The 18449-nt window shown below is 39.2% G+C and overlaps 1 protein-coding gene across 1 annotated transcript in view; it reads right to left on the minus strand.

Annotated features, from left to right (window-relative positions):
• The window catches only part of CAPZA1 (capping actin protein of muscle Z-line subunit alpha 1), a 42611-nt gene extending 24653 nt beyond the window's left edge, over positions 1–17958 (minus strand). The window contains exon 1 of the mRNA XM_036767205.1: positions 17870–17958. Coding sequence (XP_036623100.1) covers positions 17870–17908 — 39 coding nt within the window. The 5' untranslated portion in view covers positions 17909–17958. The remainder of the gene's footprint in view (positions 1–17869) is intronic.
• Positions 17959–18449: the final 491 nt, after the last annotated feature.

The following is an 18449-nucleotide window of genomic DNA, read 5'->3' on the forward strand; positions in this document are numbered from 1 at the left end:
CATGAAAATCAATCATTTTCACATTTATATGTAGGACAAATGATCAAAATCTAAGAGATGGAAGGGACCTCAGAGGTTATCCAACCTCCCCTTGAAGACTTCCAATGATGTGGACCCGCTACCTTGTGGAGAGCAGAAAATCTGAATTTGCACCTCTCACCTATTACTGCTAGGTCTCCCCCTATAAAGACAAACAGGGCAAATGTAGAATCTTTCTTTCATATGGCAACTCTTCAATTACTTGAAGATAATGTGTACTTCCTAAGTCTATTTTTTTTTCAAGCTCAACCTCCCTTGTTCCTTAACTGATCCACATACGGCAAAATCTTTAGTGTTCTCACTCTCCTGCGCAACACCTTTCTTAAAACATGGAATCCCAAGCATAACAGATGTGTTCTGACCAAGGCAGGGTCTATCAGGAGACAGGGGAGGCCCTCCATACTGAACACCATGCTTCTTCTGGGTAAAAGAACATCTCTGACTAGGAAGAGCATTTTCTCAATCCGTGTATGTTTCTTTCCTCAAAAACAACTGGAAATGCTGGTTGTTTCCACCAAATAGCTATGGCTTATAGAGTTAAAACTTTTCTTAATTAGAAAGTACACATTTGTTGGGGGTCAATGAAGAGTCTTAGGGAAAGGCATGTTGAACACAAACAGAAGACTTGTAGAGCAGAGGGGAACTCTACAAACTAGATGTCCCTTGGTAAATAAAAGTTCAGTTCAATAAGCATTTATTCAGTTCTTTTTAGGTATAAGGTACTGTGTTACAAGTGGGGATATTAAGACAAAAACATTATCTTCCCTCAAAGAATTTATATTCTATTTGAGGGAAAGATATATACAAATAAGTGAATATAAAATAAGTTCCAGGAGGGAGAGAGTACAAAAGACCGAGGGGATCAGGGAAGGCTTATTACCAAAGGAAATAGCACCTGACCTGAGCCTTGAAGGAAGCTACGGATTCTAAGAGGAAGAGATGAAGGTCATAGGATCTTAGATCTAGATCTGAAACTTAACGCAGCCTCTGCATTTTATAGATGAGGAAACTGAGGTCTAGGAAATTTAAATGAGTTGCTCAAGGTCATATGGCAAAATATTAACCCAATTCCTCTGACTCCTACACAGCTATGTTCTTTCCACTCTACTACACTGCTTTCTTATATTACATTACCTGCAACAGCAGAGGTAGGGGGTCACATGTCCAAGGAATAGCTAGGAAAACAATTTGGCTGGAGTATAAATTGCAAAAAGGGGAGTGATAGCATCACTACCTATAGGAAAATCTTTCCTGGTCCTCTAAGCTGCTAGCACCTTTCCTTGGCTACCTTCCATTTACTCTGTGCGGTAGATGCTGTCTCTCTCACTAGAATATAAGTTCCTTGAAGGCAGGTGCTGTGTTTGCTTTTTTCTTTTTATCTCCAGTGCTTAGAACAGTGCCTAGCACATAAGTGCTTAATAAATGCTTGTTAATTGATTAACACGAAGTAAGTCTGGAAAGATATTGCAGCCAGATTGCAAATGGCTTTAATCACCTGGCTGAAGAGTTTGTTTAATTCGGTAAACTGTGTGACCCAATTTCTACCCTTTAATCAAAGGAGTAGGCATTCTCCACCAGTCTGCTCTTATCAGTGGGTCCTGGCTCCTTCTTATGGGAATGGTCACTGTTAGCAGGAAGTTTGTTTTGCTTTCAACTATTCCCTGTCTGGTATTATTTTTCCCCCTTTTCCTCTCTTTAAAAAAAAATTCTGAACTAAATAAAATGGTCATTCCCCTCTACATGGTAGGACAAAAAGAGGACTGTACATGACACTGAAGATCTCTTGTGTACAACTTGCTTTTTTCTTAAAGTATTTAAGTTTAATGCACAGCACTCACGATTGTACTGCTTGTTTGCCTTTTTGCTCTTTTCTCAGCACTTAAAAAAAAAAAAAGACACCTCAGTGACTTATTTTTCCCTGCTTTTTTCCTAATCTGTCCCTGTCTCTATCACTTTTTACCCCTCTACCACACCACCTGTTGGAAAGAAAAGAAAAGCCAACCCTGTGCCACAAATATGTACAATCAAGCAAAAATTCCCACATTGTCCAAAAATGCATGTCTTATTCAGCACCTCAAATCTACCAGCTCTTTTGTCAAAACAGAGCTAGCTTGCTTTATCATCAGTACTCCATAAAGACAGTTGGTCACAGAATTCTCAAAGTTGTTTTTCTTTAAATTGTGATTATGGTATAAATTCTGGTTCTACTTATTTTTGCTCTCTGTACTGGTTCCTATACGTCTTCCTAGGCTTCTCCGAAACCATTTATTACAGTAAAATAATATTTCATTCTGTTTGTACACTGTAATTTGTTCAGTCCATCCCAATTGATGGGCACACTCTTATATTCCAGTTCTTTGATCTTCTTTCACCTTTTAGTCTCCCTGAGGGATCAGGAAGTTTGTTTTGCTTGGGGCTATTCTCCCCTCAGGATTACAGCATCTCATAATTACCTCCCTCACCCACCTTGATATGTCTACTAAGTTTGATGCATTTATATACCAAATCATGTCTGTGTTCAACACTTTATTTCAGTAAAAGATTCATCTGATGCTTACTACCTCCTCCCCTCCATGTTTAAGGATTTTTATTATAAACATTTTTTTCTACAGTTGTTTATTTCTTTTATTCTCCCTTCTCTTTACTCTCTCAAAATATCCGAAACAGACCAAATCTATCTCCAAGGACTCTTGTTTTTCTTATTAACTCCCTTCAATACTCTTTGAAGAGATTAAGGCTGTTTTGCCTTAACCCATTTATTAGGATGTTTTGTTGTTGTTTCAGTTATGTCCAATTCTCTATGATTCCCTTTGAGGTTTTCTTGGCAGATACTGCAGTGGTTTGCTATTTCCTTCTCCAGCTCATTTTACACATGAGGAAACTGAGGCAAACAGGTTGCAAACAGACTTGCCCAGGTTTGTCACATATCAAGTGTCCTCTGGGACTAGGAGCTCTAGTCCTACATTATTACTCTCCCAATTGCTGAAATGTAATTACCATTTTGCTGTTCTCTGGACTCTCTGTTCCTACTCAGCTCTGCAACCTTAAATGCTTTTAAAATCCTCTAATCCCCTAGGCCATTAAAAGTCTATTTTTTTTTCCTTTTATAGAACTGTACTAATATCTTTGCAGGATGAATCATTCTTTATTGTAAGTCTAGCTCTTTTGTCCTCTGCATTACTCACATTTCAAGATATAGAGGAACTGCCAGGTCTTGGGTGATTCTGACTTCATCCTTGGTACTAGAACTCCTTTCTGGATGCTTCTAGCATCTTTTCTTTGATGTGAGAAATCTGGCTTTTGGCTATATTCCTGGAACTTTTCCTTTTGGAGTTTCTTTCAGGAGGTACTTCATGGATTCTATCTTTATTTTGCCTTCTGGTTCAAATACACTTGGGCAGTTTTTCATTTATGATTATCTGAAATACAGTGTCCAGGATTTTATTTTTTAAACCACTGTTTTCAGGGAGTCCAGTGATTCTTACATCATCTCTAACTGACCTGTTTTCCAGGTCAGTTTTTTTAAAATACCAAATTATCTTGCATATTCTTCCATTCGTTTTAGTCTTCTAATCTTGTCCGTGGAGTCAGATTTCTGATTAGTCTATAGTCTAGTTTTTAGGGAGTCTGTTACTTGGTTAAAGATGACTACTTTCTCTCCTAAGCTATTTATTCTCCTCCAGATTCTTTGCTTCAGAGTTTTTGTTTCATTTTTTTAGTTGGTTTCATTTCTTCTAGGCATTCATGTAGTTCTTCAGGAAAATCCATTTTTTTTTCCATTTGTGTCATGGTTTGATTATTAGCTCCTTCTTCTGAGGGTTATCTAGATCTAATTTTTTGAGAAAAATGCCTGTCAGTACTTTCTTTAATTTAGCCATTTCTACAGCTTTAGTTTCTGACCTGAGGCTGTGTCAAGGACAGAATGTGCTCTCAGTTGTGCTTTGGGTCTTACCTTGGGTCACCTGGGTTCTTGCACTTACCTTCCCCTCCTGGGGTTAGCCCACCTTGGATCTCTGGGGTTCACAGTACTTGGGACATTAGAGCCTCTGCTCTTAGCCTGAAAACTAGCTGCTGCTGCTCACAAAGATTTCCAGGGTTTTTCACTCTTGGATGCATGTGTGCATGAGCCTCTGTGTACACACAAGCTTGTGCTTGCCTTTGGCAGGGGAGAGAAAGCCTCCATTTTTGATGCCCCTGGGCACAGTCTTGCAAGCCTCGTATGTCTCTGGTCCATCTCTAGTCATGCTGGGTGTTTGCCAGTTTGTTTGTCTGAGCCTGCCCTGGCTTTGCTGGTTGCCCCCTTTCCTACTGCCCATATAGGTATCTGGCTGGCTTTCTATGTGGTTCTGAGGTGGAAAAGTCACTTAATACAGTTTCTAATTGGATTTTTTGATCATTATTTAGCCCAGTGAAAATTTCAGGTGTCTGCTACCAATTTATGTTATATAATCTCAACAGGGCTCCCAATTCAACACTGTAATCCTTTTAGACCTCCCTAACAGATTTGCTTTCCTTCTTCCCATAAAGGCTATTTCAAATCTGTCCATCCTTCTTCAGACCTCCCAGTACATCCCAACCTTTTCAACTGAGAGGCTCACCTCAGACTTCATTCAAAAAACTGAGGCCATTTGACAACAGCTCCCTCTTCACCTTAAATCTCCAGGAAGTCTTACTATTTTCACCTTCACCCCTGTCTCTCAAGAAGAGGTGGCTCTTTTCCTGGCACACATAATCCCCTCTAAATTCATCTTTAATCTTATTTGATCCCATCTTTTCCTGCAGATTGTCTCCTCTATCATTCCTACTCTCTAATCTTCAATCTCTCTCAATCTACTAGATCCTGCCTTACTGCTTACAATTATGCCCATGTGTTGTCCCCCATCCCTGCCATTTGCTTCTCTCTCTCCTCTCCTTCTAGGCTAAATGCCTTAAGAAAGCCTTCTATACGTCAACTGAGTCAAAAGGTATGAACAGATAGTTTTTTAAGAAAGAAATCCAAGCTACCAAGAGCCAATTGAAAAAAAAAATGCTCCAAATCACTAATAAATAATAGTAATAATAGAAATGCAAATTAAAGCAACTCTGAAGTTCTATCTCACACCCATCAGATTGGAAAGGTGACTGAAAACTCCGATTTATTCTCTTTTTCAAGCAATGGATCCCGAAGTGTCACTGAATATAATGGCATATTTATATGGTTATAAAAGGAATCTATATTAGAGATGGGAAGTGAGAGGGGTTTTAGTGAAACTAGGAAAGGGGAGAGAAAAGCTTCAAAGATACATGCGACATTCAAACCGGGCCAGAAAGTCTTGAGATCCAGAGGAAAAGAGGGCTTTGGTATGAGATTATACAATGCAGCTTCCCAAATAAAATAAGAACATGTATGCAACTGCGTTTATGGGAAGTACATGAGGGAGGGAGACAGTTATGCCTATCTGAGGGAGATAGATTCCTAGGCCTTGGCAGGATGGAGAGTCCAAGGAAGACATAATCAGTGGCCCTGGGTGCCTTACAAAACCAGTTCTGTGAGTTTTGGAAGTTTACACCTAACAATAGATTTCTTTTTCCTTCAGCTTAAAACAGGTCAACCAAGCCCTTCTTGTGTCCAACACAAGAAAATATTGTAGTGTATTAAGGTAGCCCATGGAAAGCACATAAAACATAAAGCAGTTCACTAAATGAGGAAGCAGCTAAAGGAAATGTTTAAATATAAAGAATTCTTTCCCCATATACCACTGAGTTTCAGAGCAACAATGACGGCCCCAGCAATAACAATTCAAACATGCCATACATGTCCAATAATGACCACGGGAAATAAAGTATTACAAGTATTATCTACGTTTTATAGGTGAAAATTAGTCTCTGAGCAGGTAAGTGACTTGTCCAAGGTCACAACTAACAAATGTTATTTATTAAGTGTCTATGAGAGACAATATGCTCAAACCTAGGCTTTTCCTGACTTTTTAAGACCACTGCTCTTTACACTATATCACACTGCCACAAAAAGTAGTAAACAAGAATAAAAGAAGTGGCTGAATCATCTAAGACTGTGTTCTTGCTGGAGAGGCAAAATATTTGGTTACAACAGTAATTAGAAGGGCTTGACTGCTCTGAATCTGTACTTAATTCATTACTGCCCCCTAGAGTCTTACACTTGTCCCATTAGCCCTTCCTTGCCCAATGCTGGAACATCATGACTGATGATGAAGTGGGAGCCCACTCCTGCTAACTGAGCTAGATCCTACCCCATTCTCCTCAAGATTAATATTAGCAAAATGTTGGCTACGCTGAACATGACCAGAATTACAATGCTGTTTTTATGTAAAAATATTTTAAGTTCCAAACAGTCATTTTACAAATTTCTAGATTTCAGTCCTTTTATAAAATAGGAATGCAATCATTTAGCACATCCTGAAATCTATTAAACTATTTGCACACTTTTTCACTCTGCCCCTCATGGTATCTATTGAATTCTAAAGATTATCTTAAAAATATGAACTGATATAAATTTGAATTATCTTCAATATAAAAATCTATTAAGATAATTGAGCTAAAGCATCATTGTTGGAAGGTAGGATGGAGAAGCAAAAGAATAAAAAAAGTTGGTAAAATACTTTAAAATGGTAAAAAATAAAAACAAAAAAAACCATTGGTCAAAGAAAAGTCTTCATTTTGGCATTTTCTAGCTATATCATCCTGGGAAAGTCCCAATCTCCCCAAACCTCAGTTTCCTTGCCTAGCAAACAGGGATATACTTATACTACCAACAGGATTGGTAAGAGGACAGTGTTTTGTAAACCTCAAAGCCTTATATAAATCTGAACTGCATTAAGAATGATGACGATGATGATGATTTATATGGAAACAGAACCCTAGGCCTGTATTATTCTGTTATACTTCTGGAAAGCTTGACATTACTGCAGAGTCTGTGGCTAGATCAGTACTGCTAACTTAAAGACATGAAGAAAAATCTTGCTTCCTTCTAGGTAGAAAAACAAAAGGCTTGTACTACTTGCTTATATAATTTTTGACATTATCTGTTAATATTTTACCTTTCTCTGAATATTCTGGAGAAGGCTGATAAGCCTCAGAGGTTTTGCCTTTGAAAGTATCAGTAAATAATTCTGCAGATTCATCATTCTCCCAAACAGCTATGCTCTCACTTCTCTATCTACATACCTCTCATTGTTTGATTCTGCACCTTCTACCCTTTGATTCTGTTTCCACAAGATAAGAAGTTTGCTTTGCACCACCTGTAGAGATTTTTGCTATCCTGACAATACTTGGGTTTGAGGTGGGTCTCTCATGTAGCTACATGTAATTAATGAAGGAAATGTTTTGGTTATTCGGTTAACAGCTAGCTATTGGTGGATAAGCTCCTTAATACACTTAAAAGGAGCATCATGCTGATAATAATCACATTTACTTAGAATTTAGAAACTAGGATAAAAGGTGTGACTTTCATTCTCACAAAGCAGCAGCCTGGTGATGGGGGTGAGAAGTGGCAGTTTTGGAGCTAAAAAGAACTGGACCCAAGTCTTACTTCTTTGTCTCTCTGCCTCTTATTGTCTGCCTCTTACATGCACACCATGTGACCTGCTAATGTACAACCATGGAATAGTTTCTACACTAGGAGTTACCAAAACTGATGAAATTGCATGTCACAAAAAGCAAGAGAGGCAGCAGAGGGTTAAACTACTTTAAACAATGTTTTGCAAGACACACAACCAGGCAAAGCCATCTCAAGAGATGGGCATTCCAAGATGAAAATGTGCTAAGCACTGGGGAGACAATGAAATGTTGAAGACAGTCCCTGTTCTCAAAGAGCTCACAGTGCAGTGGGTGGAGACATGTAAACAAGATACATATGTGTGTGTGTATGTGCATACATATATACACACACATACATACCTGTATGTAGATATATTCATATGACATCTGTAAATAATCAACAGAAGGAAGATGCTAGAATTAAGAGGGATCAGGAAAAGTTTCCCAACTTTTAGCTGGGACTTGAAGCCAAGAGGCACAGAGGAAGAGCATTCTAGGCATGCAGGAGAGCCAGTGAAAATGTCTAGGATCAGGAGATAGAGTATCCTTTTTAGAGGAACAGCATGGAGGAGAGTGTCACTGGACTGAAGATGGCGGACTATAAGGTCTAAAAGAGTAGAAAGGTAGATAGGAACAGGTTGTGAGGGGCTTTGAACACCAAACAGAGGGTTTTATTTCACTGTGGAGGTGACCGGGAGCCAATAAAGTCATCTATGGGACTTGAATAAATACCTTCTTGGCTGAGGCTAAATCTCAATCTACCCCACCATCTTGGTCCTCCCCCGCATGAGAAACACTGCAGACAGGTAACTAGTTCCATAACTGAATAGGTGAAAGTGATAGAATAGAGGTGTAGTGCATTTGAAAAACTGCTTGGCAGTTGCTACTCGCTATTACAAAAGCCAATCTTTTTTAACACCGACATTTTCCTGATAATGCTGTGAATCACAGAACACATGATCTTAATGTAAAGATGTATGGTAATGCGCTGCAGCCTATTTACATTTCTAACGATAATGTGTAAAAAAGGATGCCATTAAGAATAACTGTAAAAGTAGGCTAGTCATAGAATAAGAGTGAGGGAGAACATGGAAGGCCCAAGTATCCCACTGGTGTCCAGACAACATTAAAAGAACCAAAAGGCCTCTAGCAAATTAGCAAATGGAGGATGTGAACAAATTTAGAGAAGCCATGGCAAATAAGAAGGCATGGAGGCATTCTAGCCTACACCAGAGGAGGAAGTAGCCATACAGATAGGATCAGTATCAAATATAACTCAAAACATACTGTTACCCAGCACAAACCAAACAAAACCTAAATAGTTTCTAAACCTACTCAATTAGAACAGGATATTCTCAGAACCAAAATGATTACATCCTATGCAAACCCCTGCCACAGTCTACGTGGTAAGCCTATACTCTGCTAACAGTTTAACAGCTAACATGTTGTTGGTCTTGCCTAATACCATTTTCAAATCCTAACTACTCTTAGTAAACATAGCCCCTCTCTATTAAGCAGATCAGGGACAACATACAACATTCTCATTTGCTTTTTAATAGCTGACATGTCGATTGTTACATACATTACAACAACAGGCAAAATCTGTACCTGAGTATTCCTACCTCCGAGGTCAGTCACAGAATTTCAGAGTTAGGAGCCTCAGCAGTCACTTTAGTCCACCAATGTAAAAGAACTGCCATTATAATATACCCTGACTGGGGGCTTCCTCCTAAATATTTCATCAAAACTTTCAGAAATTGTGTCTTATTTCCCTAAGACTTTGTTGAGTGAATTGCCAGCTAATCTGGCAATCTAACCTTCTCAAATAACATTTTAATTTTTATAGGGACTTTTAAAGTCTTAACCAAAAGAAGTAAGTTCGACAGATATTGCAGGCACTGTAGCGAAATACTTTTGGATGGGTTGGTCATTCATTCTCTTCGAATTATCAATCAATGATCACTCATTAAACACCTACTATGTGCCAGGCACTAGGCTCAATCCTGGGGATACAAGTACACAAAATAAAAAAATCTCTACTAGCAAGGAGGTTACATTTTAATGGGGGAGAGAAGCACATATGTAAGTATATACATAATAAAGACACTAAGCACAAATACAAAACAGTTAAAAGCAGAGTAGTTTGCAAAGGAGGGCACTAGTATTAGGAGTGGGGGGGAATCATGAAAATCTCTATGTAGAAGAAGGCACTTAAGCTTTGTCTTGAAAGAAGAGATTATGCCACTTAGTTTATAACCAGTACAATCTATTGCTAAGTGGATACTGGATACTTCATTTCTTAGAAGCATTAAAAATGAGTATCACTCAGAAAGCAATGGAGAAAGATGCATAATGGATGTGAGCAGAATGAAATACATAAATAAGGAATCACAATGAACAGGCATAAAGGATGGCATCAAACAAGTGTATGACTGGAAAAAAAAATGGGCTAATGATTTGGTAAAGGCAAAGATGAGCAATGGACAGTCTGTGTGCTCCATTGGTATCCTCATAATACCAGAACAAACTGAGAAATGCGCTTCAATGCAGGAGGAGGACCTCCGGTGGCAATACCTGCTGTAGCATTGTTAGACCATGGATAAGTGTTGCACAGGATGGGCTGGCACAGATGCGTAGTGGGGCTGAATTGCTGAAGGGCCTATCCACAATGATAAGATCACAGATGTATTTGAGGACATACCTGAGAAGCATCCAAGGTGCATATGCTATTGGTTTTCAGACAAATATCTCCTATATCTTTATATCCTTTCACAGTTAAACATGTAGAAAAAGCTATCTGCCCTTGTTGCCTCCACTTCTCTCATTTCTCAATATCTTGCAATCTGGTTTCTGACTTCCCCTAACTCAAACTGCTCTCGCCAGTTATTTGAGATCTCCTGTTTGCCACGTCTGATGGCTTTTTCTCAGTCCTTATCCTTCCTGAGCCCTCTGCAGTTTTTATATGTTAACCACCCTGTCCTCTTGCATACTGTTCTCCTGGTCCTTCTTTGACCACTTCTTTTCTGTCTCTTTTACTCCATCATCTATACTGTACTCTCTCACTGTGGATTTGCAAGTCAAAGCTTTATTCTCAGTGACTTCATCAGTTCCCATAGGTTCAGTTATCATCTCTGTACAGATGTCTCCCACACAGGTATATTCATCCATATTATCTCTCTCTCCAATCGCACACTATCAGTTGCCTAATGGACACTTTGAACTGAAACATCTCACAGGCATTATAAACTCAACACGTTCAAAACAGAACTCATTTTCTTTTCTCTTAAACTTACCCCCTTCCGAACAATATCGACCTCACGGCTACCATTTATAAAGCATCTGCTATGTGCCAGACACTGTGCTAAGTGTAATATAAATCATTTGAAATTCACAACAATTCTGGGAGGTAGGTACTATTATTATTATCATTATTATTTTATGGTTGAGGAAACTGAGGCAGGCAGAGTGGTATGACTTGCCCAGGGTTGCACAGTTAGTATGAAGCTAGATTTGAACTCAAGTCTTCCAACCTCCAGGTCCAACACTCTATCCACTGAACCACCTAGAAGCCTAATTCTTATTATCATTATTCCATTCTCTCCACTTACATGACAATAACCCCAGTTACAATGATTCTCACTTCTTGCCAGAACTACTGAAATAGAGCCTCAACTGCCTTTAACAAAAATTAAGTATTATCCAGAAGGTAATCGAGAGACACATGATGGGTGTAAGGCTGTGACATACAACTGATAAGGATCAATGAAGAAGGAGGAGTAAAGGATATTATAAAAAAGGTCTGGTCACATGACAAAAATCAAGGGGAAATCAATGGATGATTCCTGTAGTCCAGTGATATCCTTGGATGTGAGGAGAAAGAGGTACAGCTGCAGCACGCTAGGTGGATGGGGTCCACTGGTTGAATTTCTAGTGGGACGTGGACATGGGTTAAAAGGCTGAACTGGCATGCATAAATTGTGACCTTACATTGTTGGAAGGAACATCCACACTGATGAGATCAGAAACCCTAGAGTAATATTATTATGCCCAGAACAACATTTTTTTCAGTCAGATTACTTTTCCAATCTTCCAGAAAATTCAATGGGAATATAGAAAACTCAAACAAAAGTTCACTTCACAACAAATTTTTCTGGTATTTTTCTTTAATACTTCATAGGTAAGAAAATCATGGAGGATCTATAGCCATTTATTTTCACCTGACAGCATAAAAACTAGTGCTTCAAAAGCTGTTTTAAGGAGGGTTTCATCACCTAAATTTCAAAGCAACACACTGACCATTAACAACTGTCTTGGAACAACAGTGAGAACAGAGAAGAACTGCTAAAGCAGTCAGAGGTATTTATTTTTTGGCTAGTCAGTCATTTTCAGACTTAAAGTTGTCATACATTTATATCAAGAAATAAACTATAAAAAGTGGAAATAGGCAATTTAGTATACATAGTCTATAAATTTGCCTATTTCAAGCATTTTAATTACAGTGTTTTATCGTATTCACCCTACTATACAGAATATTTGGAACTAAGGAATTATGTTCATTATCACATGAGAGAGCAGAAGTGATATCTTACTGTTTTTCAAAATTGATTTAAAAAAACTTACTATCAATGACTGGAACCATCGTTTGTAATAAAGAAATCTAATTAAGTAAAATAAACCAACATACAGGCTGCATCTGACAACACATGCCATATTCTGCACCTAATCTAGGACCTTTGTGCCAAAAGGAGGTATGTTTCATCATGAGTTCTACAAAGTCGCTGAAGACATTCTTGTTTTCTTTTACGTTATTGTAGTTGTGTGAATTGTTCTCATTCAGCTTACTTTGTTCTTCATCCATTCATATATATCTGGCCAAGTTTTTCTGAATTTTTCATGGTCCTAATTTCTTACACTGTCACAATTATCTTCAAATGCTAAATGCTATAATCTGTTATGCCACTAGTCAAGGGGCATCTGTTTTGCTTCCAGTTCTTTACTCCCACAAAAAATGCTGCTATATATATATATATTTTGTACATATGGGACCTTTCCCTTTGCCTTTGGCCTCCTTTGGGTGTAAGTTCAGTGTTAGTATGACTGTGTAGAGTTTAGTGATTTTTCTGGCATAGTTCCATAGGATGTTTTCCAAAACAGAGAGAACAACTCATAGCACCAGTATCAGTGCAATACCTCTAACATATCATTTTTATCTTGTCAAATTGTGAATATGACAGTTGTGAAACTTCAGAGTTGTCTAAATTTCACTTACTGAGAGTGATTTGCAGTATTCTTTCATACAGCTGATAGTTTGCATTTCTTCTTTTGAAAAAATGCTTTTCACATATTTTGGCAAATCATGTATTGAAGAATCTTACTATAAGGCTAAGACTAGAAGCATTTTTGCAGATTTCTGCACTTTCGGCTTCCTGGTTTATTCGAAAAGATCATGACCATTTCAGGTAAAAATGCAGAACTTGAAAGAGCCCACTTCCTCTTTGTTAAAGGCATAAAAACTTCGGCAGTTACAGCTGAAGAGACTCACTGGTTTCATTAGTTTTTTCAAATAAATGCATACAAGGTAAGGAGAAGCCCCCATCCACCAGTAAATCTCAAAGTTCTATTTTGGAAAATATTTTAGTGCTTATTTCAGAAAAATCAAATTATGTAAAGGCAAAAAGTAATAAAACTATACTCAGCGTTATCATGCTGTTATTACAAAAAACAATCCCTGGTTTTGCTGAATTGTGTTTTTTCTTATTTCTTTTTTAATCTTTGATACAAGGGAAAGTTTGCTGATGGGGGAGGCAGAAAGGGAAATCTCCAATAAATATGATGTGAAAACAAAATGACAAAATACATCCTCTACTTTCAACACCCCCTCCCCAAACCCACCCCTCTTAAACCTTTTGTTTATGATCTACACCAAATCAAATGTAGGTAAGATCATAATTCAAAAGAGGAAACAGATCAGAAAACTCTGATTTTCCTGCAAAGAAAAACTGGAAAACAAATCAAGGGCTCAAAATGTTTAGCTTGGTTTTTCTAATCAGTTTTAACAACACAATTCTGTCATATTCAGACAGAAGACTAAATAAATAATATTTTTATCAACTTTAAGACATTAACAACCATAAACATACTAGCCAAATAATATTTTCTTAATTTCCATTTCATTGGACTCAGAATATAATTTAAAATGGAAAGATAATGTTAAAATGAGTATGACTGATTACAGTGAGGCCAAAGATAGACCTTGTTGACTTTTCTGTGTAAATAATTATGCATATTTTAATTGAACAAAACTTTAAAAATTTTTAGTAAGGATATACACTGTGAGCCTAATACATAGTAGCACTTAATAAATGCCTGCTGGGTAAGACAGTAGAATCCTCACTTAATAGATGAGGAAACTTAGCAGCTCAGATATTTGCTAAAGATCATAGCTATAAATAGCTGTAGGAAGCATTTATATAGCACTTTAAGTTTTGCAAAGTGCTTTACAAATATTTTGTCCTCACAACCTTAGGAGGGAGGTGCTATTATTATCCCCATTTAGCAGATGAAGAAACTGAGGAAGAGGTTAAAGGGATTGCCCAGGCTCATACAACTATTATGTGTCTGAGGCTGGATTTGAACCCAGGTTTTCCTGACTCTGGGTCCAGCGTTTTATCCAATGCGCCACCTAATTACCTACAGCTAGTAAGTTTGTTGATTTGGGCTTGGATCTTTTGACTCCAAGATGGTTCTTTCTAATACATCTTGCTATACTACAGGGAAGTGTTCTTTATAACAATATTATTTTATATCCCATAGAAAGAAAGCTTTGTTTATCTGGTTACAAAGTATGCCCTGCAATATTTCCTCTGGTCAATGAATGAGTTTAGTGGAAATAGTTTCAAATCAAATCCCAGCTCTAAGAACAAGCAGCTGTGTGTGATTCAATCTTTTCAGTTCTCTGTATAAAATTGAACATGAGAGTCAACAAGCATTTAGTGAATGCCTACTGTGTGACAAGCAAGCCCTATGCTAGGCACTGGTGAGAAAGACAAATATCTTTCAAAGGGTCTCTGCTTTTCAGGAGCTGATATTAAAATTTGTGTTCAATGCCTATTACCTACCTCCACCAACAGGGTTGATGTGGGGAAAATAATTAGTTATTATTAACAGCCATTTAATATGATAAAATGCTTGATGGTGTACCATATATACAGTATGGTGTGGGAAGAGGCTCTGGAGTCTTTACAGCTCAATCTACAAATATTTATTGAGAATCTCTATGTATGGCACAGTGTCTGGTGCAATACAGTTATTTCTCTGCAAATGAGTACAAATTACTCTTTAAATCCTTTATCTTTTACCATCACAAAAATTCCAACTTACAGGGAAAAAAAAAACCCCTAGTCTCCTACTCACACAACAAAATGAAATATTTTCAAAAAGATCTTGGAAATTGAGTTACAAGGTATGAAAGTCACATGACAGCTAGCTATGCACTGATATAAAAAATCTAGATCAAAATCATAGTGATTTGTTAGAATTGAACCTTAGTAGTCATTTCTTAATTATCCATACTAATGGAGGGGTATATAACACAATTAATCCAAAAGCTATTTCTACTCATTTTAGAGTTCACCACAAAGTTTGGGGGGAAGGGGTATGAATCATATTTTGCTTAGTCTGACATTATTAAATTCGACAACAGAGATATGCTTCGTGATGGGAAGAAGCAGTTCTGATATTAAAATCTGTTGTGGAATTTGCAATTAATACAAAGTTAGGAGCACTTGTTAACACAATGAGTAGCAAAGTCAAAATCCAAAAAGATCCTGACAGGTTAAAATATGGGGTGAACCTAACAATATAAGGGATAAATGCAAAATTTTGTACTTGAATTCAATAAATAAACTTTCCAAGTACAAGATGAGGGAAGCACTGATAGATGTCAGTTCCTGTGGAAAAAAAAATCAGAAAGTTTTATAAGACTTCAAACTCAAGAAGCAACAAATAATATGGCAGGCAAATAAGCTAATACAACTTAGATGGCTTTAAGAAGCAAATGTTTAGGACTAGGGAGGTGGTAGTTCAGTCATTTTCTGGTTTGGTCAGACACACATATTCAAGGCTTGCAAGGCCTTTTACAAATATTTCCTGTGACCCTACAACAATCTTGTGAGATAAGTTCTATGGATTTGTTATCACTATTTTACATATGTTATCTTAGGATAGTTGATAGAACTGTGAATATTTCCTTAGCTTAGGCAAAATTATGGCGAGAAAGAAAGAGGGGACATGGTTGTTGTCTTCAAACATTTGAAGGGTATAGCCTAGAAGAGAAATGACACTTGTTCTGTTTGGCCCCAGTAGGCAGAGGAGCAATTTGAGGAGATTACAAAGAAGTAAATTTATTCTCCATGTAAGGAAAAATCTCCTAATAATTAAAGCTATCCTAAAGTTAAATGAGATGGTGGATTCCCTATAACCACAGGTGTGGCAGGATGACCAGTTATTGGTATAGTGCAGGAGGGATTCTGCTCATGTACAAGTTGGATTAACTGGCCTCTGACAATCCTTTCAACTCTTGAGATTCTGTCAACTAAAATTTCACGAATAACCATTAATTTAAATATTTGTCAACCTATTTATTTAATGATCTCATATAACAAATAATTTCGCTGGTTTATATCCTTATAAATCATTCTCCATTAAAAATAAATAACAGATGGTATGCTATATGTATAGTATATCCAAAGACATTTTGATTTGCTCTTATCAAATGAATTTCCTTAAATTGTCAGTTTAGATTCTCAATCCATTTTTAATTAAAAGGATATACGGACTATATCCATTGTCTAACACTTTCCAGTGCCTGGTAACTGATTAATGAACGCTTGCTGAATTAGACTTACCCAATATGACAAAACACAGCAAAATGCTAAACCACAGAGTATGCTTTGTGTACAACAGAATCCAGGAATGTCCAAATCCTTTTGTTGCACAGAAATTTTGCTGTAATTCTTATTTCATAAAATTAAGTTGGCCATTGTTCGGGGTTTGGAAAATTTTTTATTAATGACTTACAGTTTAAGAGAACTTGGTGCTCAAAGAGCAGTTTAAAGATTTAAGTCTTTAGCATCCATTCAACTTCTACTATTGAAAAGTCCATCCACAAGTCCATCCACGGAACCCAACCAATTCCAACTTTTTAATCTTCTACATTTTTGATACCCATCTGTATTTAATGAGCCCCCACAACACGCGTGAGGCCTACTGCAGAACCTATCTTAAAACCGCTGACCAAAAATCGGCATCGACCAGGGACTGAGCCACTCTTGGAGAAAGCTCTCATTCCGTCCACCCCGTAACACGGCCGTACCATGTATTTAAATTCCTCAACACTTTCGCAAGTGAAACATTCAGTTAATTTCAACAGCTGAGTCAAAGGTGGCAGAAAGCGGGCCGGGCACCGAACAGCCGAAAGGCGTCCTTCTAGGACCCGGCCAGCAGAGAGATAAACAGCGGTTAGGGTCGTCTGGCTCCTCAAACTTACTAGATGTTGACAAGAACGGCAACAACACCGAAAATTGTCCGCTTTCCACCTTTTAAAAAAAGGATGCTCCAGAGCTACCTCGCAAGGGTCCGGAGCTGGGCTCCCCGGGAAGGGGAGCCTGGCCGGGGCTCCCTGAGGGCAGGCACCCACAGCCTCGCCCAGTCGAGCAGGAGTCCCGACAGTCTCAGTCCTTCCTGAGAAAGGAGGAGCGGAAAAAAAAGGAAATAAATAAAAGGCAGCCACCCTGACCAGGAAGTGACTCGCCCAGAAAAAGCCCCTGTCACGCCTAGAACTCGGAGAGTGGAATGGGGTGAAGGGGAGGGCAGAAAACGGGAAGGGGGGAGGGGGAAGAAGTGTCGTATCGTGACTTGTCGGGACTTCCTCCCTCCTCCCATATTTTAAAAAGCCCACGGACGGTTTTCAGCAGACTAGACCCCCGGCTTTCTGGAAACTGCGGGTGCGTGGCCGCAGGGAGGGGCAGCGGCTCGAGCCCGGCCGGGAAGAGGCAAGCGGAGGAATGGGGAACTGCGGCCCCCGAGAGGCGGCGGGGAGCCCCCGGGGGAAAAGCCGGACAAGGTGCGCGCTCCCAGTGCCGCCTTCTGCCCTGCCCCGCCCAGGTCTTTCTTTCTGGGGCCCCCCATCAAAGCCCCGATCCAGCCGGGTCGAACCCCCATCCTAGCGAGTCGCCAGTGGTGGGTGGCGGCAAGCGAGGGGCGGTCCGGTCCCTACCTTCTCCTCATCCGACACCCGATCCTCGAAGTCGGCCATCTTGGGCTGCTCTGGCCCAGCCCGGCGGCTCGCGCGAAGCAAGCCGGGAAGGAAGCGGGATGACTGAACCCGACGTATGGGGTGGGGAGCCTTCCGGAAACTCCGTGGGCTGCTGCGCCATGTTCGTTAAGGGCACGAAGCGGAAGAGCCCCGGAAGGCCATGTTGGTTTCGGACAGTTCCGTGCCATTCATTTTCTCCTCGCATTGATGCGCCCTAGCCCTTCTCATAGTAGCACAGAAGCTACAAATCTCATGTCAGCCGACTGGCAGTGACCCCTCCCGATGTGCGGGGCTCACGATAACCACCCCTCTCGCCCCCGGTGCAGAGCACTGCTTACTCCGCCTCTCATTAAGGAACAGTAATGGGGGCGGGGCAGAGAGTGTCAATGGAGATTCAATATCAGCAAAGGCCCTGCTAATAAGAATCAACTCCCCAGAATGGGACGCGAATTCCAGTCTGGTCCACAAACAGAGAGGGACGTAGACGGCTCTTTCCCCTAACCCCTCCCCGAGGACTCGGGCCGGAAGGGAGGGCTCATCT

Source organism: Trichosurus vulpecula, chromosome 7 (genome assembly GCF_011100635.1).
Source record: "Trichosurus vulpecula isolate mTriVul1 chromosome 7, mTriVul1.pri, whole genome shotgun sequence".
NCBI classification, from domain to species: Eukaryota; Metazoa; Chordata; class Mammalia; order Diprotodontia; family Phalangeridae; genus Trichosurus; species Trichosurus vulpecula.